Below are 23,618 nucleotides of genomic sequence, written 5' to 3'. Positions count from 1 at the left end.
CACCGTATCATAGCGTGTTTTCTATGCTGTGATTGGCTACACTGTTTCCCCCGGATGGCATCGCGCAGCCCAGTTGTTTTCATCCAGCAAGTTCGAATGAATACGCGTAGAATCATTCCATATTGAATATTTCCTTTCATTTGCCCAGGCCTTAGTTGTAGGACCCACATTTTCACAGGCATCGTTTATTCCGCACCTTTTTTGTTGACGGAAGTAGGAAATGTGCAGTGTAGAAAACCAAACTATTTAATTATTCATAATTGTACAAATGGACTATAAGCTTGGTATTACAATTGTATTTCATATTTTGCTCTTAACAAGGCGACTTGCCTTATTACAACGGATAGCCACGGGTTCAGAACAGAGCGGAGGCTGGTGAGTAACTTTATAGGATCGTTAGCCACAGTAGCGTGCTAACATTAAAATGTGAAATTTGGTCATGTATTTGTTGTCTTGGTATTTTTGGGGGGCACTTTACTACAGGTCCTCTAATTCAGGTAGTTTGACGGATGACGGCTCATGCAACATAGACATCTTGGATGGGGTGTCCTTGTCATATCGCGAATTCATTGATAGGTATGCAATATATGATTATCTTTATGTCTGCTTGTAAAATGTTAACTTACATTTTAAATGTTGAATGAATATAGATAATTTTTTTAACGTCTGCTTTCCTTTTTAATAGATATGCATACTCAAAGCCTGTAATTCTCAGAAGTGTCACCGACAATATGGTAGGCTATCTGGAAGCCCTTTCAGACACACAACACCAACTTTAGCCATTCACTTCAACATTTTAGAGCACGCCCAGCCTGTGCAGAATGATCCGTAAAAATACACTGTAATGATGCACGTAGTGATGGTCCAGTTGTTGCCTACATGGTGTGATGCAAGGTCTCTGTCTAATGCTACGTGTCTCTACAGGGTGGGCGTCTTACCCATTTTGTAAAATAAACCAATAGCTGTGCAGAAATTACGGAACATCTCTGCTTTGATTGGTCGTACGCAACCGTACGCAACCGTACGGACTCAAAACACCATAGCAAGAATTTAGCGTCATTCATTCTACACGTCTCTTTAACATCATGTCGTAAAGTAATGAGACTCAATACTGATCATTCATATGTAAAGACGCTGCAGATCTTTAAGCAGGGGTTTAGGTTAGACCCTTGTAGATCTGTAATTTGCTTAAAAAAACTGTCAAATCGGAAATACTACCCAGTATTACTTTAAAGTAATTATTGGACAAATAATTATTTGTCCAAGACAAATAAAGTAATCTTAATCTTGAACAAACAATCTGTCTATTAAAGACAGCGTGTTTAAAAATTAAGCATCACAAATATGTGTACATTATCACTTATACCAACATTATCTTGTGATATGAGACTACAGTATTTTCCAATGATTGTATTTTTGAGTTTCAAGTAAAGGTACTTTGTTTTCAGAAATTCCAATTCTTATGCTCCAAATCCAATTTACTTCAAGAGTATGGAGATCGTAAAGTTAGGCTCAGCACAGCAAACACATTCTCCTACAAGAAGGGTACGCTTGGCGCGCACACACTCGTACTCAATCGTTAACTCTGCTAAATTGATCCTTGAATTCACAATATATTTCATTTTTGACTGCAGTGGATGTCCCTTTCAAAGAGTTTGTAGACTTGCTACTGATGCCCCAGGCAGAGGACACTCTGGGCAGCGGTGAGTACAGGTGCTTTCAGCAGATCTTGGTACACAGACATGTCAAGGGAAGCACTGCTAATGAGGGAGCTCTTCTACCTGGTCTCTTAACAGATACACTGTATTTCTTTGGAGATAATAACTTCACTGAGTGGCACTCCCTGTTTGAGAACTACAAAGCACCACCCTACTTGCTGCCTCAGACAACTGGAGCATATAGCTTTGGCATTGCAGGTCAGTAGGAACTGTGTTTTTTTAAATGATCCTACACTAGGGTGAAAGACAATGCTAGAAATAACTGGAAACAGAATTTCAGACAAATGGCTCTGGCCGTTTACCTCCAGACTCATCTAGCATCATGACATTGCCTGAAGCCCTGCTAGTGCCTGGCTGAATACCGGATCTTTCTCTGACATCAGTCTTATCCTTACAATCTCTCATCCATAGGTCCAGGGACAGGGGTACCTTTCCACTGGCATGGGCCTGGCTACTCTGAGGTCATCTACGGCAGGAAGGTAAACTACCTGTCTGCATACACCGTCTACAGAGGGTCCTCTCCATGGGCCAAATGATGTATGACATTCATGCATTTTAAAGCTCTAAAGGGTTTATTAAGGTCTGTATCTGATTGTCAACATGTTCCCTGTATAGCGCTGGTTCCTCTATCCCCCAGACAAAGCCCCTCATTTCCACCCAAACCACACCACTCTGTCCTGGGTGAGGGACGTGTCTCCACACCTGCCTGAGGAGGAGAGGCCGCTGCAGTGCACCATCCAGCCTGGAGAGGTGGGAGCAGCTCACCTGAGGCGTCACACACTTTATTTCAAATAGAAATCAGTCAAATAAAACATTCAAAGTAAAATGTTGGAACCCTCTTAGGCCAGTATTTAGTTCAAACCTGCTTTGAATATGAATTTACAATGTGGACTAACGTGAAAAATATTGTGTGTTTACTGATAGGTTCTGTATTTCCCAGACCGCTGGTGGCACGCAACTCTCAATTTGGATACGTCTGTTTTTATCTCCACGTTCCTGGGCTGAGCCCCGCACTTCAACCAACAATTATGTATATATGACAGAATGGTTCTTTTTAAGGACTAGGCAAACATACTACAACACAATGATTGCATTAATTTATTTAAAAAAAAATTACTCAACCTAACTCTTTCCCTTCTTTTACAATACATACACTTGTTTGAAAAAATTGGTTATATATTTATGAATGATTGCTGGCTGATTGCAAATTTCATTCATAAACCATATAGCTGCTCTAGTTATCTAGTGTGGAGATCAACCTGAAATCATCATGCCAAAGTATGGTTATGGATTATGGCTTGACAAAAGGCCGGTCACTCAGGTAATGACTAGATCTGATTGGTAGAAGCAATAAGCCATCAAATCAGCTGCTGATGGATTTCCAGGTAGCCAGTGTGGAGGATCTGATCATGACTACCTCATATCTACACCGTCATGCCCTCTAGAGGTATGTTATACTTTTTTGCAGGTCCATGGTTCATCCTTAGTGTAGGTCCTCAGAGTGAGGTCAATTCCTCCAGACCTCTTCTCCAGAAACATACGTGGCTTTTACATTCATGACATCATCAAGCAGAACGAGGTCTGAGGATGGACAGAGGGAATTACTTAGCAGGTGTGTGTGTGCGCTAAGAGTTGCAAGAAATACTTGAGAACAAACCCATCCTGAGCTGTTAAACAGCTGTTAAAGATGATGGACATGACCACACCACCAAGTACATGGAGAAAAAGTAGCCATCAACATTGAATTCCTTACCTGCATCTGCTCCATATGACAGGGTGCCTTTGTGTTGGCTAATGCCCAGCAGCTGAGCTGGGTGGAGGGAGGCGGCTTCCAGAGCTTCCTCCACACTGCATCCTGATGACATCACACAGACACGTGTGGACGCACACACAAAGATCACACATGGTTGAACTCATGTGGGAGAAACACACACACACACTCTCGTTCCCAGACTGTCTCTCACCTGAAGCCTGTTTCAAGTGCCTCACACACATGTCCATTGTGGCTATGCTTCCACTGAGAGTCGTGGTGCCTGCAGAACACACGAGACAGCAGGATCTTCAGTGCCTGACATCAGAACTAGAAGCTTTTCTCCTGACCTGCTGATCAGGAACTAAAACAACGTGTTAAGATATCAACAGGTGCACAGAAGATCCAAGGTGTTCAATGTGTGGCGTCACAGGTGCTTTGTTTGCAAAGAAACAAAAAGAGAAGCTTGAATATTTGGACTAGGAGATAAACGAGATAATGACCTGCCACATAAGCATGAAGGCCCTGGATCTCAATGACCTGCTGACCCAGGGGATGGCGTCCAGGGGGAAGACCCATCGCCGTGATGGCATCAGTCACCAACACCAGACCTGAACAACAAACACGTGTATCATTTCTCTTTATTTAGCTGTTTGACTTTTATTGTCACTTTACTGCCAACTGGTGTGCTGCCACGCTGTTTCATGTGCCTGAGGGGTGTGCTCTGTGGGCGATGCGCAGGGCAGCCGGGTTGGTGTGGATGCCGTCAGCAATCATGCCGTAGAACACTTTCCTGTCATGAGGAATCTGGTCACTAGTCAGCAGTCCCACTATGCCAGGATCTCTGTGGTGGAACTGCAACCCATCATTACACAGGAAGTATGTTGGTTAACTTTGACTAGTTTCAGTTTTTAGATCATGTCAATCATTTTAACATCAATTGTTCAAATGGAGAACTTCAGTGAATAAATCGACTATAATTGTTTACATTTACATTTAGTCATTTAGCAGACGCTCTTATCCAGAGCGACTTACAGTAAGTACAAGGACATTCCCCCTTTACTTTTACTTTTGAAAATATCTTACCCAGGTGGATTTTCATCTTTGGTTCTGCAGTGTTGCTATTTTCAACAAATCGACCTTACATTTACATTATTAATGACTTTATGACTTCCAAAAGAGTGCTTTGCAAAGGTCAATGATCATAAACCTTGTGATTGACCCCATGTTTGCTTTTGAATCCAACTGAGTCATGTTCCTTAGATAAGGTACACCACATATGAATCCAACTGAGTCATGTTCCTTAGATAAGGTACACCACATATGAATCCAACTGAGTCATGTTCCTTAGATAAGGTACACCACATATGAATCCAACTGAGTCATGTTCCTTAGATAAGGTACACCACATATGAATCCAACTGAGTCATGTTCCTTAGATAAGGTACACCACATATGAATCCAACTGAGTCATGTTCCTTAGATAAGGTACACCACATATGAAGTAAATGAACTCACTGGCAGCATTGCGTTGAAGAGGTGAGTGATGAATGACGCTCCGTGCTGCACTGCTTCCTCTGCCTGGGTAAGGTTGGCCACTGAGTGTCCTACATGTCAATCAAGTTTCACCTTATATTAAGTTAGAATCCATTTGGGTTAACACCGAAACCAAACGTTTTAAGACTTGTTAAACATAAGTTGAGGCTGTTTTCCAGTCACATCAAGTATCACCTGTCAAGGTGCGCTAACGTTTAACTCTGTCAGAGCTTCTATTACTGTCTTCATTATCACCTGCTTTACTTGGTCGATGGTTATTCATCACCATGACAACAGCTCATTCCCTGTATGGAGTCTGAGGATTTGGGTGATATTATTTTTAAATATATTTAAATAGTAGAATTCTCCTAAATATCGCTGTAGTGTTGTAAACATTACCCTATTTCTGTGTTAAAGACAAGAGTACCAAAGCTAAGATGCAAGCCCCTCCCCTAAATTAAACCCCAAAATGTAAGAGTTGCCATGCAACAAGATATATTTGTTCTAGCCTTCAATATCTTTCAGCAAAGAAACTTACAGTTATTTTCCTAAAACCCACCTAATGAGACAGTGATGCCCATTTGTGCCAATTCCTGAATCACCACTTGGCTATTGGCTAGCTCTGGGGCTAATGTCACCATGGCAACATTGTCCAGAGCACCGTAGGTGTCCAGTAGGTCTCTCATTCCACCCAACTTGAAAGTACGTAGATATTTCTCGGGATGAGCTCCTTTCTTTTCTGGACTAATGAACGGCCCCTCCAGATGAAACCCTGGGGTCAGTAAGGGTGAAGCCGAATGGGTTGGAAAGAGACATTTACATTATTGAAATAATTAGTTATATAAAAAAAGTCGAACCTATAACAAACATTTTAACTAAATGATATGGTGGCAGTTATATAGAAAAGTGCTATATTTCATGCAAGATTAACAGTTAAAATATATATGAATCTGTGTTTTTCAACAGTACACTGCAGTTCTTAACCATAGTTAATTGAATGTGCTTGATTCCTGGCTGGTCTCAGATCTGCAGTGCTGTGTAGCACAGGCTGAACTGTTCTCCTGGGTGACATTCTCACCCAACACTCCAGCACCTTCTCTTCCTCCATTGTGAACTCTGACCTCAGGCAAGACCTTGAAAACACAAGTAGCATTGCCATCAAGTATAACATCCCAATCAGTCAATTAACTTTACAAAAGAATATGTTGATGATACATATATGCCTGACTAGAGCACAATTGTCTGTATTTTTTGTGTTATGAAACAGAAATTGCCAGTCTACAGCATCAGACAACACCTTGTGGTAGATGTTTGGAGGTGAGGTCACCAAGGTAGGGCAGAAGGAGGTAACACCATGCTCCAGTATTTTCTTTGCCACTAAAGACACCCCACCTCTGACATCTTCGGTTGCTTGAGAGAAGTCAATACCATATCCTCCTGATGACACATTTGAAGATGAAAAAGTAAATTACTTTCTCCAAGTCTTTACTTATTCAGACAAAGTTCCCTCTGGCAAAATTGTTATGTTGGGCTACAATCATTTGGAAACATTAGCAAAGCTAACACAAAAATACTTTAATACACTGGTTGTTCCGAAGCTTTTATTCAAAAGTAAAATGTTGTTTTGGCACTGTAATTTCAATTTGAGATAAGTGTTTAGTATGTTCTCCTTCTCAGTGATCTGTATTATATGCGTGAAACAGTAAGGGGCGGGGCCATGACGTCGCTCTTCCTTGCAGCAGACTAACGGCTAACGCTCCAAACATTTGAGGTATTTCATGCCACAAGTTCCATTTGTGGAGATTCTACAAAGTGTGCCACAGAATTGGCTGAGCAGATTGTAATATAAAGATAATTTGGGAGTATGAAAGTGTCGCCGATATTGTGTTCTGCACAATATTGCCATAATGCATGATGGGCTATTGGCTATTACAAAGCTAGCATTGCCGGGCTGTATGCAAAGTGATAGAGAGCAAGGTGAGCCAAACTATCACATGAAACTATTCACTAATCTGAGGAAAACTTTATACACATCATTATTGGTGTATTTGATTATTGATCGACTTGACAATAAGTTTCATGACATGAGTTCCACATCATGAAGTGACAGTGCTGGTAAAAAAAGCCCGCATGGCAGCATTCTTTAAATTGGCTAGGACCTAGGTTTTTATTTTACCACTTTTTTCATATTAAAAATGTTAAGAGTTTTTAATAAGTCTTTCAATAATGTACACACATTCTTTTTAAATATCTGAATACTATAATTTTTTCTGTTAAGTAGGCCACTAACGAAAACGATTGGCCTTACCGTTGATCTGGACATCTATGAATCCGGGGGCGACAATGCATCCTTTGCAATCAACAGTCTCATCTGCATAACCTTTTTCATCAAAGAAGAGCTTCTCTGGGTCGAGTATCGTCCCCTCGCGGACCCAGAGGTCCTCTCTGAAGTAGGACACACAAGCAGGCTCGTGAATGAACAGCATTACATGACAATATTTGCACTATGTATATTTTGTACGTTTTTCATAAACACAATGAATAAGGAAGTTAAATACAAAATTCCATCCTTAATTCGCGTATAGAATGCATAACACTTTACTGATTTCATTAACTCATCAATACAGGGAAGAAAACCACTGTTCCCTATAAAGTTGTGCAGATATTGTTTTTGTGCATACGCACCTGTCAATGTTTCACATCATGTCAAGTAGTAGTAGTAGCCCTAGGCAACAACATAAGTGGCATAGTAACTGAGAAAACTGAGTTCACAATGAATGTTCAAACCTGTACAGATTTCATACCTCTGAAGCTTATGTTCTCTCAGTATCCTGCAGTTGACAAACTGGACAATAGGTTCCTCTGACACAGACTTATTGGATGGCATTTTCCGTAAAATACTTTGTCAACAAAGTTGTATTACTATAACATAAAAACAAAACAAATAAATTGCATGGTTTTAGGAAGTATAGGCTTCTAGACAACCGTTAAAAGATGTAACTGTCAACATGTAGACAACGCTTCTCAATTATCCGGGTATAGCCTACTTTTTATATCCATTCTGAGCACAAGACTGTCAGCATAAGACACTACTATCCTATGACTGAGACATCAAGATAGCATGTCACTTAAAGGTGCAGAATTGACTTTGACCCCGTCCCATTAACCGACGTGTCTCAGTCGAGAAAGTTGCAATTGTCCTATATCTAACAAAGATCATGTTTTTTTTAACAAATGTAGTTAAATCGATAAAAAAGATAATCGTACCGCTAAACGTTTAGTTGAAGGTAAACTATATCCTACTATAGAGCTAAATCACCCTACTGTTGTTGTGCAGTGTACAAGTAGCCTGCTACTCATTTAAGCCAATCGTTTTTCAAGAAAATAAATCAATTTACCCCATAGACTTTTACTCAGAGTAGGATACTCTCGCCATCAGCTTTGAAACGAAAGGAGGAGCAAACAGTCATGTGAGATTGCGAGGTCTGCTGATCTAAACGAAAACGTCTCATTATTCCCAAACTAGCCGACACGGTATGGCAATATTAAATGCCACGACACAAGTCTCTTAATGCTACGTCTTGCAGTGTCCTGGATAGATGTGGACTAAATCAAAACTTACACCATTTTGCGAAAGAACATCATTAAGTCGGCTATACGGGTAGCCTACAGGCTACTGTATTGTGGTGTATTTGTGTTTAAAACACAATTACGCGTTGTAATTGCTCCAATGACAGCATAATAAAAGGCTCCACTGAACCCTGCGCGGCCACAGTGGACCTTCCCCAAATGTTGGTCATGTGACATTTTCCATAGCGCCATTTTCTCTGCTAGCTACACCGGTGTTTAAGCCAGGGACAGTTGCCTGTTATTAGCCTTATAACCTACACTGAACACTTGGGCAAGTGTTTCTGTTGAGCGACAACGGGGGTGTTTAAATTCATAGTTAGTCATACCAGAAGTGTTCATTATCTAACTACTCAGTAAGGGTTAAGGTTATCAATTGCGCTGAAAAATGTCGACAGAGAGCCCTGAATACTCCCCGTTCTTTGCTGTGATGGGAGCTACTGCAGCCATGGTCTTCAGTGGTAACTATCAACCATTAGTCACCTCGCCTAAACATTGTTTATTGCATACTTAGCGTCGTATATTTCAATACTTATTTTATAAATAAATAATTGAACGTCAACATGATGTCAACTTTGATTAAGCTGTCTTGTTGCACACAGCGGTGGTTTACAACATTGGTGTGAGGGTGAAGGATACGATATTGCCATCACAGTTGGCGTTACTTTATAGCTAGAGCTCGCGTAGGTAGGCAACAAAATAAAGAGATCTAGCTACAGTTTGTATTTCACATGTTTGTGCCTGATCTATTCAATACTGATCTTGACTGCGAGTTTGACGCAAACTATTATTTTGCCTGTCGGTTAATTTGGGGATGATCTCAAACACTACCTTGATCACCACTCTCAAGGCGTATCTGTAGGCTACTCTCCTACAATAAGGCAGCCGATTTACGCTGTAGCCTACTAGACTACCAACTTCTTCTTCTTCTTGTTCTTACCAACTGTTGTTTTTGACGAACCCCGTCGGCTGGGCGATATGGCCAAACATTGTAGTTAAAATATATGTCAATGTTTTACAAAGCACAAAATATAATTTTGACAATTGCGAAAAGGTGATTGCAATTAAAAAAGCTGTCACTGTGTGTAGGGATATTGGCCTGTAAACCGATTATTTTGTTTTGTCTTAATCATTTTTTTCCTCCATTCTTGAAGCATTGGGGGCAGCCTACGGCACAGCCAAGAGTGGAACTGGCATCGCTGCCATGTCAGTGATGCGGCCGGAACTCATCATGAAGTCCATCATCCCTGTAGTCATGGCAGGTATTATAGCCATCTATGGGCTCGTGGTGGCTGTGCTGATTGCCAACAACATCAATGATAGGATCACCTTGTATAAGTAAGTTTCATTTAGAGAAATGGGATCAAGATTAACATAAATTTGTATGCATCAGTCAGTGTTAACCATTCTATTTGTCCTCTTCTAAAATGTAATCATCTTTCTTCAGGAGTTTTCTTCACCTTGGTGCTGGGCTGAGTGTAGGCTTAAGCGGGCTGGCAGCAGGCTTTGCTATCGGCATTGTTGGAGATGCAGGTGTCAGGGGCACGGCCCAACAGCCCAGGCTGTTTGTGGGCATGATCCTCATCCTCATTTTTGCTGAAGTTTTAGGGCTTTATGGCCTCATCGTGGCTCTCATTCTGTCCACAAAATAAATGTCTGTGTCTTTACCATCTCATTCATTCCACACATGCAGAACAACAACAACCCTTTTGCTCAGTTCCATATCAACTCATGGACCTTAATCTATGGTACCATGTGGATCTGACAGGACCAGGAGTGTTGGTAGTATTGTAAGAGTTCTACCTGGAGTTTTAGTCATGCCGTCTGCTGTATCACTACATGCACGCGTCAAGTTCTCTTACATCCACTGTTTAGGTCTAGGGGTTGTTTTTAAGATGGGTTATGATCAAATGGTTGGATTTCAGTCTAATCTTGTCTATACAGTTGTCCAAGGTTAGTTAGTCTAGACCCCTTTGGGTGTGTGCTCAGTCTATGTAGTATCCTACCCGTGCCGTGCATGTTTGAGAATCAATGTTATACACTTCTGGCTTCTTTTTTGTCATCACTTGTCTGAAAACGGACTTGAATGAATCATGGACATAATTTTATTTCATTTTTGGGGACATTTTTAGTTTCAAGTTGATGTTAAAGAAGCTTTACAAGTGTACATTGATTTTTTCACTATGGAAAATGTTTAATTTGTTAAAGATTTTAATTTGTTCATGCTACTGTTTAAATGGAACAATGTCTACTAAATTCCTAGTATATGTTTACTATAAATGTCTGTATAGTGAAATGAATTGCACTGTGGATAATGTTAAGTGCTTGGAATTTGTCTGTGTGTGGTGGAAGACTAGTGTCCGGATGTTTGCCCAGGGTAAATGAATGGATTTGTGTGTGTACAGTATGACTGTATTTGTATGTTTAACTCCAATGCAACATTCTCTCTCACATGTACTGTTCACCTGTAGTACTGCATTCTTTATTTTGTTGAAGGTGGAGGCTTGCGGTTTGCCTGATCTGACTTCCAAATAAATCTCCCAAACCTGACAAGTGTTTTCTATCAATGTTTACTTACATTAAGGAAAGTCACTCGCAATGGTAGTCCAATGTGCTTTTTGTGTGTTCCGTCTTACTAAATGATTATCCATATCATATTAATGTATATTATTACAAATACATAGTAAACTTGGGATAGTAACATTTGTATGCAATAGAGGAACCATCACTCATCAAAATATAACCACCAGATTTTCTGTAAACGAGCAGTAGCGTAATATAAAGGGTAAGGCAAAAAGTATCCTAATCAGAGCGGACATGAAAATAGTGTGACGACATGTTCAGCGTCCAATCACTGGTTGCTCGCTAGCTGTTCGTTACAAGTAAAGGTATTTTGTTTACGTCCGTTCTGACAAGTAGGTCATGATAGGAATGTTGGATAGCTAGCGAGCGAACTATCATTAATTATTGTCGTAGGTAGTTAGTTGCTGAGCAGTTACATTTGGGAATAAGAAGACACTGAAGACTGACAATACTGACGTGTGTACTGTATTCGGTATCGTTAGCTACATTAACATAGCACGAGATAGACTAACTTTAGTTAGATGTACTGGCTCGTCTAGATTAACCGCAGGCTTCAACTACTGTAGTTAGCCTAGCCTAACTGGCAGGGACTAATTAGCGTTACTGTATGGTTAGCACTAGCTTGATAACGACCTAAGTCTATAAAATAATACGGAGGCTTGCAGTTTTTCTTAGCTAGCTAATGCTATAAACACCTGGCTAGGACTAGCAGACGCATAGCTGGTTTAGTCCTCCTGACCCTGTACTGTATTCAGCAAAGGCTGGCCTGTGTTACTGTTAGCCACGCTAGGTAGCACACTTTTTAAAAACTAATACAGCTAAGCTAGCTCTTGTCACATACTTTAGCTAGTTAGCTAGTAAACCAGCATAAGCGAAGGAATTGACTATGTCACCTTTTAGCTGGCCTGTCTGGCAAGCAAGCAAATGACTAGGTTTGTAGACCAGGATATCTAGTTATGGGGAAAACAAAATCAACGCGATTAGTTGCAAGTTAGAAACCATTAGAACATGAATGTGATCTTGACTTGGCAAGGTATTGAACCTACATTGAGAACACTCGTTATTCTCACAATACGTGATTATTATTATTTTTAAAACATTGAATACAATTTAATAAAGTAAACTCCTGCATATTTTCTAGTAGTATCTCCAAATACTAGTTCTATTCAGGACCACGGTGTAGAGTAAAGTAGAGTTCTTCAGTTAGGTAGGAGTGTCACTCCAGTTGAAACTGCTCCTCTTAAACTCCTTTTCGACTCCTCAGTAACAAACTGTCATGTCAGGTCTGTGTGGATGTTAGGTCTGTGTGGATTGTCCAATGATCTGTAGTTCTACAGGAGTAGTAGTTGTGTGTAGTCTGTAGAATGGATCTGGTAACCTTTCAGGTTTGAATTTTGGTGTGACTCTTGCTTTACCACAGGTCAAATTATCTCACCACAATGTCCAGGCGGAGCAGGAACAGTCGGGCGTGGCGTTATGTCTGGAGTGGAATACGCCGAGATGCAGACGCCCGCGCGCTGGGGCTTGCCTCAGAGTCAGAGGACTGGCGCTATGAACGTTTACAGGTAAATCATGTTTTGTGCCGTGGAATAGACGTGTGACATCTTTGATTGTACCTCCACTTACGACAGCGTCAAAATCTGATGCACTGATTTATTATGTATTTCACCATCTCAATAATTGCAAGATTACACAAAATAAAAATGAGAATAACCTACATGTTTAAGCAAACCTGCACATATTTCTATTAAAATAACTAATCTAGCTCTTCAAACTCGTGTGGAATAAGTGTAAACTCATTTGAACAGTTTACATGACTGCTAAAGTGACAGCCCCTTAACTTATTTCACAATAGATAATAAATCATTGAAATGCAGAGGGTAATGGTGAGTTTCATATTGTAATAGTTTGTGTTTGTGTGGTTTCCAGTACAGTGACTCTGACTCTGAAGCAGATTTCCCGGCCGTGGTGGTGCCTCCAGTCCCCAGTGCTGTGCCTGTCACAGGGGAGTCGTACTGCGGCTGTGACTCCCTGGCTGAGTCCAGCTACACCCCACGTCCGCGAGGCTTTCACCGGGTCAGAGACTGCCACTGTGGGGAGGATGACCAGGGTGAGGGCCTGGACTAAATACGAATCAAATATATAATGTAATATAGTACATTATATAAGGCTCAATAGTTTTTCATCACGCTGGAAAAGTACAGTGTTTAATGTGTTTGTATTTTTAAATCGATTTAAATAATATAAGTAACGTCTAATGTCATAAAAATATTTTCAATGCACACCATCAATTTGGACCAGCCTGATATTTAAGTCATAATTTCCAACTTATCAACTGTCACTATCATCAAAGTCTGTCTTAGATGTCGGGTCTAAGTATGCCATATGTTTAGTAATGAATGAACTGAAGCATTGTCTTCTAATGTTTCAGACTTTGACTGGGTGTGGGATGACATCAGTCGATCAACAGCAACGTTGTTAAGCTGTGACAACCGCAAAGTGAACTTTCACACAGAGTACAGCTGTGGCACGGCTGCAGTCCGAGGGGCCAGAGAGCTGGCTGAAGGGCAACACTTCTGGGAGATCAAGATGACGTCCCCAGTCTACGGCACTGACATGGTAAGACTACAGCTCCTTAATGACCTTTTGGGACTAGATGGATTATTATTCTTTTGTTCAACATTTTTTTATTTATTTTGGTTTGTCTAATTCAACTCTGGTCCATTGTTTTGCTGTTTCTGTACACTTTGAAGACTTGCAAGACTCTGTGTTGTTGTGTAGATGGTAGGCATTGGGACGTCACATGTGAATCTGGACCAGTATAGACATTCGTTCTGTAGCCTCTTGGGAAAAGATGAGGACAGTTGGGGTCTCTCCTACACTGGTAAGCCTACTTCTACTTCTACTTCCATTGAACAGTGTTCACTGGTGTCATGGCTCAATACTCGATGTGAGAAGATGCACTGAAGTTAAAGTGCAGGCTCTTCATGTGAGCGTACTCTCTTAGCCACAAACACAGAGCAATAACAGATAAGGGCTGGGTTTCCCAGATTCGTTAAGAAGCTCTTGACGCTAAGAGCTTCTTAAGAACGTTCTAAGAGCGTTCTTAGAACGATCCAAAGAAGCTCTAAGCGTTAAGATCTTCTTAACGAATCTGGGAAACCCAGCCAAGTGCTTTTACTGCTAACAATTGAACATATGTGAGTGAGTCCCTTTGTTTAAATGTTTATTTGGGTGCAGGTTTACCTCTATTATTTGTGTGTGTGTGGGGGGGGGTGCTTAATCATGAGAATAAATAAAAACACAATTTCTTTAAAATATTAGTTTTTATTAAACAATACCAAACTTGTAAGAACATTTGCAGCCCTCTGTGTTTGGCTTCCTCATACTAGGGTTGTTGCATCACAAAGGAGATAAGGTGAACTTCTCCTCCCGGTTTGGCCAGGGCTCCATCATCGGAGTACATCTGGACACGTGGCATGGCACCCTCACTTTCTTCAAAAATCGCAAGTGCATAGGTAATGATTATTATTACTATTGTTATTTATTCAGGGAAATCAGTGAACAGCAAGTTGTTGTTATTGACCAACTTTATAGGAAGTACCAGTTTTTGAGAGTCATTGGAGCTTTTCCATACTGCCACAATAGTGAATGAAACCTACAAGCTGAGAGTTACAAGAACACTGTCGTTCTCCGGTTCCTCATGTTATCTCAGGTGTTGCTGCCACAGAACTGCAAAACAAGAGGCTCTTCCCCATGGCCTGTTCCACAGCAGCTAAGAGTAGCATGAAGGTGATCCGGTCATGCTTCGCGCCCACCTCCCTGCAGTACTTGTGCTGCGCCCGCCTTCGCCAGCTCCTGCCAGACTGCACGGACACGCTCAGTGTGCTGCCCCTCCCGCCTGGGCTGAGACACTTGCTGCACACCAAGCTGGGATGGGTGCTGAGCCTCAACGGCTGGGGCTCAGAGGAGGGAGCTGACGGCCCTGAGTGCCCCGCGGCCTCCTCCCTGGGCCTCCCTTCAGCCTCGTCCCCGGGCCCCCCTGCAGCCTCCTCCCTGGGCCCCCCTGCAGCCTGCCACTCGCTCTGTGACTCAGAGGGGTGCTGCTCCAACCCTGAGGCGTACCAGAGGAAACGATGTCGGTGGACATGATTTGGACCTCCTGCCCTTTGAAAAACTCACATATTGCTGGTGTGTGCCTGCATATCCACAAACAGAAAACCACACTAGACATAACGGTAGAAAATGTGAAAATATGAGACTGTTGTTTCAGAACATGGTTACTCTCTGATATATGAATGTGACACAAAGACATAACCACGGCCAAATATCAGTGCACATTGTTACAGTATATAAATGCAGTTGGAAGGATTTGGGGTTTCTCAGCTAAAGAAGAGCTAGCTTTCACACTTCTAACTGTCCAGGAAAAGCTGAGTGCAGAGTGTAAATAGTTTCCCAGAATGCTTGTGAAGGTCTTCTAGTCTTCTTGTTGAGCCAGGTTGGTTTGGCTGGGTCTTTCCTGGTTTCCTGGGTTTGATGTATGTGTTGCCTACTTCTTCTCTCTTTCTGTTAACCTATTCCTATCTAAAAGATATCATGTGCATTACGTAAATAGATTTTAATATTAGAGCAAGCCTTTCCAGATGATGGTTAATACCTTTCTGATGAAGACCTTCAGCAGTAGATTTTTGAGTGACCGATCAGATGAAGACGATTGTTTCACTTTTTCTGTTGCCAAGGGATCCAATCACAGCCCAATGCTCATTGGTAAAGTTCTTAGATACTGCTCAGTGGTAGAGCATTTTACTGCAGATCAAGAGGTGCACATTCAATCCCCCCCATGTACGTCGCTTTTGATAAGAGCATCTGCTCAATGAATACAATAATATTATTATTGGTCCATTAAATATAGTTTTGTCACTACTCGGTAGAACAATAATACAGGACTGTGGTGCCGACATGAGTAATTTAAAGGTTTAAGAATTTAGTAAACACTGATGATAAAACTATTATACATTTGAACTCACACCTGGTTAGTGCAGCCACATCAGACCTCAGTAGGGACCTATTCAGTTCAATGGTTAAAAAGTTCTACATGATATATTCATGTGTTCCCCTTATGAAAAAGATGGATACATTACACCGTTTTGTGTACCTTTGACATTTAATACAAAAATTAGTATTACAAGTTTTGCTAAGCCTGTCTGTGGTTTGGACCACAATATGCATATAAAACGTATTGCTGCCTTGACAATTTCAGTTCCATTTCTCATTTCAAATGAGTCTGTGACCGAAAGTTCAACGCAGTCAGTTGAGCTGGGAGAGAGTCAGACATGCAGGGGCTGGACAGCTCTTAATACTGTGAAACCTAGGGATGTCGTAAACAACCTAATGGATAATGAAGTTCTTGGGTCCAGCGTTTGAGGAAAGGTAGGTATTAAGGAGCAAGAGAGGTGTTTGTAAGGAACCAAGCATCTTTACAGTGTATTTGTATTGCTGCTGTTTATCAGTAATTCAGAACAAGTTGTCTTACGATCCAATTGTACGTGTCTGTATTTCTCAAACAGTTTGTCATTGGCTCTCCTCCATTGAAATTAGTGTATACTGGAGTAAAAACAGTGTCCAATGTTGTGTAGTATCATTTCATTGTATGTTTTTAGTCATGTTATAATGCATAAAAGCACTTTTTGCTGACAGATGGTTGCAGTTAATATACATAAATAACTGATGCTCATTGGCCTACTCTGTGTATGCCGTCATTCAAATGTTCTCTGTAATATGTATCTAAAGTGTAGCCTTGAAACTTAAGAAATATGTCTGTAGCCACACTGTTTAAAAAAAATTGTATTGTAAGTCTCAATCCTTTTATTTATTCAAGTGGTGTAAGTCTAAAAAGAAAAAAGGCTATGCATCTCCACATCATGGAAGTCTAAAGTCTACCCAAATAAACAAAGACTGGCGCAGTTCTAAACGGAACCTTGGTTAGACGGAAATTACATCAAGGCTTCCTAGTCGGAACTATTTGTACACGGACAGAGAAGCACAGCCGTGTGGAGGTCAAGTAATTAAGTTTAACGCAAGGTAAATGTTAAATCAGTGTTATACCATCGTATCAATGATTAGATAATCACGGGCATGATAATGTTAATTAGCTTTCTAACCCGCTTAAATAGCTGGGGATAGTCGTCTCTAACGCTAGCAAGCTAACTCAATGGGCATCTGCCATAATAAAGCAGACGTTCCTAAATACATTTGTACTACATACATAGCCTACGTCTTTGAAGAGACACTCAGACTAATCTGCGAAAATGTGTTTGCACTTGCGATTTTGTCTGCTGAGAGCGGCGAAGCTGAAATCTATATTTACTTCCTAGCCACTCAAATGGCTTTGGCATGTTCTCATGTGGTGATGTAGCCATTGGTTTAAGAAGTGGGGATGGTAGTTTATCTTTGTCGGACAGTCTGTTTTTTTTAATATAGTTTATCTGAAATTTAGTTGTATGAACTCTATCTACCCAGGTGCAGTCAGTGGTCGATACATCTATCAAAAATGGTGAAAAAGAAGCGTGTCCGTTTGATCGCTGAGATGGCTCGCAAGATCCGCGCATATCGTGAGCTGAAGGCGCAACCACGGGAGTCTGAGAAGTATGCGTTGGACTACAAAACCATGAAACGACCGCACACAGGAAAGACACTGCCAGTGTTGGCCTGGGAGGATGTTGGCAGGGAAAGCCGTCTGTTCACCCTGCTCTCTGGGCTGAGGCTATTTGGAGTGGGACGTATCTTCACATGCAAATCCTGGTTGGTCGACCACCCGGAGCCCAGCTACTGGCAAATAACTAAAGTAAAGGTGGATTACGTTGCTGAGGTGAGAGGAGGTGGTTTACAACATGTTAGATAATCTCTAGTGGCACATCAGTATAACCAGAGTGCAAATTATAGACAATCAGGGGGGTCAACCCCACCCTAACCTTTTTTGGGGAGAAAAAGTCTCAATTAGGGGGGTCAAACACCCCCAATCCCCCCTCGTATTTCAAACCCTGAGTATAATCGTAAGTAGTGATAAAATTAAGGATATTACTTCCGGATGACTATTCTGTCTCTCTTTAGAACATGGACCACGGCAAGGCATGGGGCATCCTGACCTATAAAGGTAAGGGGCTTATCTGCCGACTGAATTGTAATTACAATTAGTCTTAACATGTTATTTTCATACAAAGTAGTTAGTTAACACTTTCTGCTTTGCAGGAAAGCAGGAGAGCGAGGTAAAAGAAGTGGAAAAAAGCATATATCATGATTGGCGGCTGGTGCCAAAACATGAGGAGGAGAATTTCAAGAAGTACGAGCCCCTCCCAGAGCTCCCAGTGCGCTACGTGTCATACCCCCCGCTGCTCCGGGCCATGATCCTGGCCCATGGGGGGGGCTCTGCCAGGGGGGAGGAACCCATGCTGCCCCTTAAGAGGGATGTTCTACTCAGCAAAGACTACTTCAGCAGTCAGGAGGATGAGCGACAGAGGCAGGAGGGCACACCAGTGTGAGGCTGGAAGGAGCCGGTCTGATGGAAATCACAATGTGACAAGTTGGAAGTTGGGGGAAAAAGTTGGAAGAGTAACGAATATCTTTCCAGTCTTGACATACCTTGTGAAGTTATTAAACTTGAATGTGACTTGCTCATGAATCCATCTGAGCCTTCTCCTTTCATTAGGAATCACATATGCCTTTTGGAACTGTATGTTTCTCCAAATGAAAGACTGGGATGGACGGGATTTCACATTATCTATTTATGTCAGATGCCGTGTGCTGTCTTGTAATGTGATGTAAATATATTAAAACCTATGTCTGTCACAGATCATTGCATGCCAAGGCATTATTATTATCATCCAGCTGAGGTCCTTTCTGACAAGTTCAGCACTTCCCTAACCTGACTTGCCAGATGGTTTGTTACACATATCCATCTTGGAAGTTGTCCTTGGAAACTGTTTGGAAAAGGGCTACTGTATGGTCCTGATCTCGCAAATCCAGCTGTATCCAAAAGCCCTTCTATTCTGGTTAGGGTTTATAACCCTAACCCTTCTATTCTGGTTAGGTTATCATTTGATAACGAAGGGCTGAGTGGACACACTAATAATGATAATGTAGGCTAATGTATTTATTTAGCGGAGACTTTAATCCAAAGCAATGCACAGGGGAATATAGAAACTGTAGCCCTTTGGTCTGCAGTAAAAGGCCTTACCACTACCCCAACCCCCATATTAAGGCTTAACTTTAGTTAAAAAAAAATGCATTTGTTGTGATTTCAGGTGACTTAAATCAATTAACCTACATTTTTAGGATAGTTGCAATTTAGATGCAAGCTGGTGTGACAAAATGTCTGTTTTGGATTGTGTCCTATGTCCATGATTTTGAATAGGGAAAAAAATGTTTTTAATGTGCAAATCAGTCTGCTATTGATGAACAATCACACATATCAATACCATTAGAAATGTGGTCCTGTCCAATGTCATAGAGATGTAGTGGCTATCACAACTAGAAGCTTTCAAACAGCATCCTTTGCGTGTCACAAACATTAAGTACATTATTACGTTCAGGCGATTCGCACTTTTTAGTTAGAAATGTATATAACCATTATAAAGCTGGTACACATTCCTTTGTGAAATTCCAGAGTGCGCATGTCCTTTCCTTGTACTTCCGATACTGTCGCCGTTGATGAGCGATGCGAACGTAATACCGCGGCGATGATTTGCCTCGTCTTAACCATATTTGCCCATATTTTCCAGACAGGTTGGTATAAGTTACTTATTTGTTTCTAGTTTTTTAAACCATGCCTTTTAATTTGAAAACCCAACAAATTCTAGGTTTAATGTATTGGTTGACATTTACCAATTTCTGCTACGACCACTGCAACATAAATCGCAATTTGACACTGGAACATTAAGTAACGTAAAGTCCTATGAAAACTGTTTATTCCGTGTCTCCAGGCCAGGGACACTAGGGACAGGCTAGATATAATTCAATATTATTAAGGAGAGAGCTGAGCCTAATCTGTCTGGCAGACTCACTCACAAAAAGCCTATTGCACTTGTCATAAACCTTACACTAAGGTCGTACCTCAGTTTCATTGAATCAGATAAAGATTTATTGCATTCAGATAAAGATTCAGTTCCTAAAAAAGTATGAGTGATGATCTGCAGTATTAGATGCATATCCTATTAAATACTAAAGAACTGCTCTCCCATTGGTTCTCTTACTATGCACAAAGCCTTACAACGATTGGCTATTCTTAAAAGCAACACGCGATTCTAATGGGTCCGAAAAAAAGCTCCGCTCAGCAGGATTTTGAGACTTGAGTGCTGGCCTTGATTTACTTTGTGTATCCGCTCCGCTGGGACCGTCAAACATGACAAACACTAAAGGCGGCTTCACTCTAGTCTGGATACTGATTTTCAAAACAGCAGGGAGCACCCAAAGTCCTCAGCATTACACGGGATACGCATTCATTAATATTTTCCAATCAATTGCTGCAGCATTAAAGGAGTGGTTGTGTATAGAATGTCTGAATGAAAATGGCAGTGAAGACGTCTCAGTAAATAGTTGATTTGAGATCATTTGTGCGTTTTGTGTTTGTGTTCATTATTAGACTCTGTCTTTGGCAACAGGGTGGACTGGAGCAAAGGAGCGCACCTTCATTGCTGTGAAGCCTGATGGCATTCAGCGTAGACTTGTGGGAGAGATCATCTGCCGGTTTGAGCAAAAGGGCTTTAAACTGGTAGGACTTAAACTTTTACAGGTATGAACGCACATTGGCAATGCTATGCACACGTCTCACCAGGTTGTTCAGTTCAGTGACAGACTATCTTTAGCCGTGTAAGGTCTGATTGTTCTAACACAAATATATACATGAATAACAAAACCCACTATAGACACAGTCATTTTGAACATCTCCCTCATAGTCATGGGTCATCAGGAATGTCTCTGTTCTCACAACATAATAACAGCGTAATAACAACATAACAGTGTAACAACAGTGTAATAACATAATAACCGTTACCATACTCACTCACACTCAAGTGTTAAAAACATCACCCTGTTGTAATTATGAGGACCACTCACCTGTGTTCATGTAACTGATATATTAGCTATTAAGAATGCGCATGGCAGTGACCATGGCGCAAGGGGGAAGGTTATACGTGGTCTTCAAGTTGTATAATGGTCATCACATTTAGTAGCCACAATTGATAGAGTGTTATGTGAATGTAAAGTATGTGCACATTATAATGTTAGGAAAACTGTTTCTGACCCCATTTCAATGCTGAGTTCATTACCTCTTTGATTGTACTGATGTAAAATAAAAGTACATAAAAGAGGCTGTTTTGAAGGAAAAAAAGATTGTAAAAATTTAAGAAGCCTCAGGAATTGATCAATTTTCTGTTGATAACTGTGCATTCCTTCATTCTAGATAGAAATCAGTAATACAGCATGAGTGTTTGAAATCCCTCTCTACTGTTTGTTTCCCAGGCTCCTGAGTCTGTTCTGAGGGAGCATTACTGGGACCTGAGGGGTAAGCCGTTCTTCAATGGACTGGTCTGCTATATGGGCTCTGGACCTGTTGTCGCTATGGTGAGATGCAGAAATTTGAATCCTCTAAGTGTTGGGTTATTATAACTCTGTCAAATGTCCTTCACCTTTTACAACTTTACAGCCTAAAATCTAAATCCATTAAATGTGACATTCACAATACTATAAATGTAAAGCACATTTTTTTCCCCGAAATAATGAAATTTAAAGACAAAACACTACTTTTCTGAACATTATACTTAAATACTCATGCAGAAGACAAGACAACAACATATAAAACATATTGCGTGACAGTACTGTACATACTGTAACTTACATGTTGAAAATAAGACTCAGATGTATTCAAGACTGCAGGAGGTTTTCCCATGTCTGATGATAGTGAGGCAAGCTGGAGGTTTTTCAAGAAGAATACAGGAAGTACTACAGGAAGTAACTAGGAAAGTGATAAGTACTCATGAAGTCATCAGAAACTCATGTTGAGCTCATGGTATTTTGGACTGTGTGTAATGTGTGCCAGTGTGTAATGTGTGCCAGTGTGTAATGTGTGTGTGTGCGTAGGTGTGGCAAGGTGTGGATGTGGTAAAAACTTGTTTTGGAATGCTGGGGGAGATGAACCCTGCCGTCTGCCTTCCTGGCACCATCAGAGGAGACTACTGTGTAGAAGGGGGAAGGTAACACATCCAACTGTTTTGGAATTTGGGAATTATAACTAAGACCAATAACATTTATTATATATGTTGGTTGGTTAACTACTTTAGAAAGGACATTTCCTTGATGTGAGATTCTAAATGCATGATAGGCCTTTAGTGCTGGGTAGACTACTTGTAATAGAGGGGTTACTCTTCTAGATGAGATGCTGTGTGGTTTGTGTGTTGCAGAAATGTCATCCATGGCAGTGATTCGGTGGAGAGTGCTCAGAGAGAGATCCCCCTGTGGTTCAGACGCCACGAGCTCCACAGCTGGGACCACAGCAGCAGCCGCTGGATCTAGGACTGATTCATTCTTTTCTTTTGTTGTAGCTTGCAGCTAGGTCAAAATTGTGTTTGCTAAAGATATTTGTTGATCGTTTCCCTGTTTCTCTTGCTCTAATGTAGCCATTTTAGAGATGAAGATTAGAAATATTCATATACATGTTACATAATAGCTTTTGAAATTGGTATAGAGGTATGTGTGTAGCCATCTCCAAAAGCACTCTCAGTTGAGTGTGTATACAATGAAGCCACACACACACACTTACACACTCACACACACGTTCACCCACAACCAGCCGTGTGGATCTCATGGGCCATGTCTTGAAGAGCGTCCATTAAAGTAGCACAAGCAGTTTTTTGAGAGTGCAGGTAGCCACCCTGGTTTAATTCACACGGGCAAAGCAAGGACTGCAGGATATGAACCCATACAGGAGCCTCAGATGTATTTTTACCTCCTTGGTTCAAATGAGTCCTAGAATGTGTAAAATTGTCTACGGCATTTCAACCAGTAAAACAAGGCATTGATATCCAGACTCAGGTCTAATATTATGAGTTTAGTTTTACCTCTGTCTTCAGTCTTCAATGTAGTCATCTATGTTCCCTCTCATTTTTATCTGCACTGAGCAAATAGAAATATGTCTGAGCGCAGACCTCAGTAGGCCTACGCTGAGCAAAGTTTGCAGAGAACCCCGCTAGCTTCTTCGTAGCTAAATATATCAGAAAGTTTCACCAGCCTACCTGGACAATCGCTTGTGTCCGTTTGTAGGATTTCACCAAGCCATTCGTGTTTAAATGTAAACTGCCCTTTTTTTGCGGTAGTTCTAACGTTCCTGATTTTTGTTGCAAGGCAAAGCTTGA

General features: G+C 41.1%; 6 protein-coding genes and 1 long non-coding RNA gene across 15 annotated transcripts; 6 read left to right on the top strand and 1 right to left on the bottom strand.

The window, feature by feature from the left end:
• The first annotated feature begins 44 nt into the window (after positions 1-44).
• Positions 45-2,836, top strand: jmjd8 (jumonji domain containing 8). 3 transcript variants are annotated; one of them, XM_047037394.1, is made up of 9 exons: positions 45-375; positions 484-576; positions 686-734; positions 1,449-1,545; positions 1,635-1,703; positions 1,797-1,916; positions 2,130-2,197; positions 2,334-2,468; positions 2,643-2,836. In XM_047037394.1, the coding sequence occupies exons 1-9, from the start codon at positions 269-271 to the stop codon at positions 2,721-2,723; spliced, it is 819 nt and encodes a 272-aa protein (XP_046893350.1). In that variant the 5' UTR covers positions 45-268; the 3' UTR covers positions 2,724-2,836. The 3 variants fall into 3 exon arrangements, with proteins under 3 accessions (XP_046893350.1, XP_046893351.1, XP_046893349.1); XM_047037393.1 differs by having other exon boundaries at positions 56-375; positions 1,635-1,916; XM_047037395.1 differs by having other exon boundaries at positions 47-375; positions 1,635-1,916; positions 2,356-2,727.
• Positions 2,803-8,760, bottom strand: amdhd2 (amidohydrolase domain containing 2). 5 transcript variants are annotated; one of them, XM_047037388.1, is made up of 13 exons: positions 8,627-8,760; positions 8,403-8,443; positions 7,809-7,926; positions 7,313-7,449; positions 6,302-6,441; positions 6,083-6,137; positions 5,564-5,776; positions 4,987-5,075; positions 4,179-4,323; positions 3,972-4,079; positions 3,683-3,751; positions 3,472-3,573; positions 2,803-3,299 (listed from the first exon to the last, which is right to left on the bottom strand). In XM_047037388.1, exons 3-13 carry the CDS (start codon positions 7,889-7,891, stop codon positions 3,226-3,228), a joined length of 1,215 nt encoding a protein of 404 aa, XP_046893344.1. In that variant the 5' UTR covers positions 7,892-7,926; positions 8,403-8,443; positions 8,627-8,760; the 3' UTR covers positions 2,803-3,225. The 5 variants fall into 5 exon arrangements, with proteins under 5 accessions (XP_046893344.1, XP_046893342.1, XP_046893345.1 ...); XM_047037386.1 differs by lacking the exon at positions 8,403-8,443 and having other exon boundaries at positions 8,627-8,755; XM_047037389.1 differs by lacking the exons at positions 8,403-8,443; positions 8,627-8,760 and adding an exon at positions 8,272-8,370.
• Positions 4,330-5,081, top strand: LOC124478969. Its single transcript, XR_006957347.1, has 2 exons — positions 4,330-4,912; positions 4,957-5,081. It is a non-coding gene; the product is annotated as an uncharacterized LOC124478969 (long non-coding RNA).
• An 8-nt stretch (positions 8,761-8,768) lies between the features above and the next one.
• atp6v0ca (ATPase H+ transporting V0 subunit ca) lies at positions 8,769-11,181 on the top strand. The gene is made up of 3 exons (XM_047037396.1): positions 8,769-9,092; positions 9,786-9,969; positions 10,079-11,181. Exons 1-3 carry the CDS (start codon positions 9,020-9,022, stop codon positions 10,281-10,283), a joined length of 462 nt encoding a protein of 153 aa, XP_046893352.1. The 5' UTR covers positions 8,769-9,019; the 3' UTR covers positions 10,284-11,181.
• A 276-nt stretch (positions 11,182-11,457) lies between these two features.
• Positions 11,458-17,067, top strand: spsb3a (splA/ryanodine receptor domain and SOCS box containing 3a). Of its 3 annotated transcripts, none has more exons than XM_047037441.1 (7): positions 11,458-11,519; positions 12,635-12,779; positions 13,144-13,324; positions 13,646-13,833; positions 13,996-14,098; positions 14,607-14,732; positions 14,930-17,067. In XM_047037441.1, the coding sequence occupies exons 2-7, from the start codon at positions 12,654-12,656 to the stop codon at positions 15,364-15,366; spliced, it is 1,161 nt and encodes a 386-aa protein (XP_046893397.1). In that variant the 5' UTR covers positions 11,458-11,519; positions 12,635-12,653; the 3' UTR covers positions 15,367-17,067. The 3 variants fall into 3 exon arrangements, with proteins under 3 accessions (XP_046893397.1, XP_046893394.1, XP_046893396.1); XM_047037438.1 differs by lacking the exon at positions 11,458-11,519 and adding an exon at positions 11,527-11,670; XM_047037440.1 differs by lacking the exon at positions 11,458-11,519 and adding an exon at positions 11,527-12,247.
• Positions 17,068-17,192: 125 nt separating this feature from the next.
• mrps34 (mitochondrial ribosomal protein S34) lies at positions 17,193-19,064 on the top strand. Its single transcript, XM_047037442.1, has 4 exons — positions 17,193-17,295; positions 17,734-18,082; positions 18,325-18,367; positions 18,463-19,064. Exons 2-4 carry the CDS (start codon positions 17,765-17,767, stop codon positions 18,750-18,752), a joined length of 651 nt encoding a protein of 216 aa, XP_046893398.1. The 5' UTR covers positions 17,193-17,295; positions 17,734-17,764; the 3' UTR covers positions 18,753-19,064.
• Positions 19,065-19,904: 840 nt separating this feature from the next.
• On the top strand, positions 19,905-23,602 carry nme3 (NME/NM23 nucleoside diphosphate kinase 3). The gene is made up of 5 exons (XM_047037443.1): positions 19,905-19,995; positions 20,871-21,001; positions 21,730-21,831; positions 22,348-22,460; positions 22,668-23,602. Exons 1-5 carry the CDS (start codon positions 19,950-19,952, stop codon positions 22,777-22,779), a joined length of 504 nt encoding a protein of 167 aa, XP_046893399.1. The 5' UTR covers positions 19,905-19,949; the 3' UTR covers positions 22,780-23,602.
• The last annotated feature ends 16 nt before the right edge of the window (positions 23,603-23,618 follow it).

The sequence above is a fragment of the Hypomesus transpacificus genome, chromosome 17 (genome assembly GCF_021917145.1).
Source record: "Hypomesus transpacificus isolate Combined female chromosome 17, fHypTra1, whole genome shotgun sequence".
In the NCBI taxonomy this organism is placed as follows: Eukaryota; Metazoa; Chordata; class Actinopteri; order Osmeriformes; family Osmeridae; genus Hypomesus; species Hypomesus transpacificus.
This window is presented reverse-complemented; position numbering and strand designations above follow the sequence as displayed.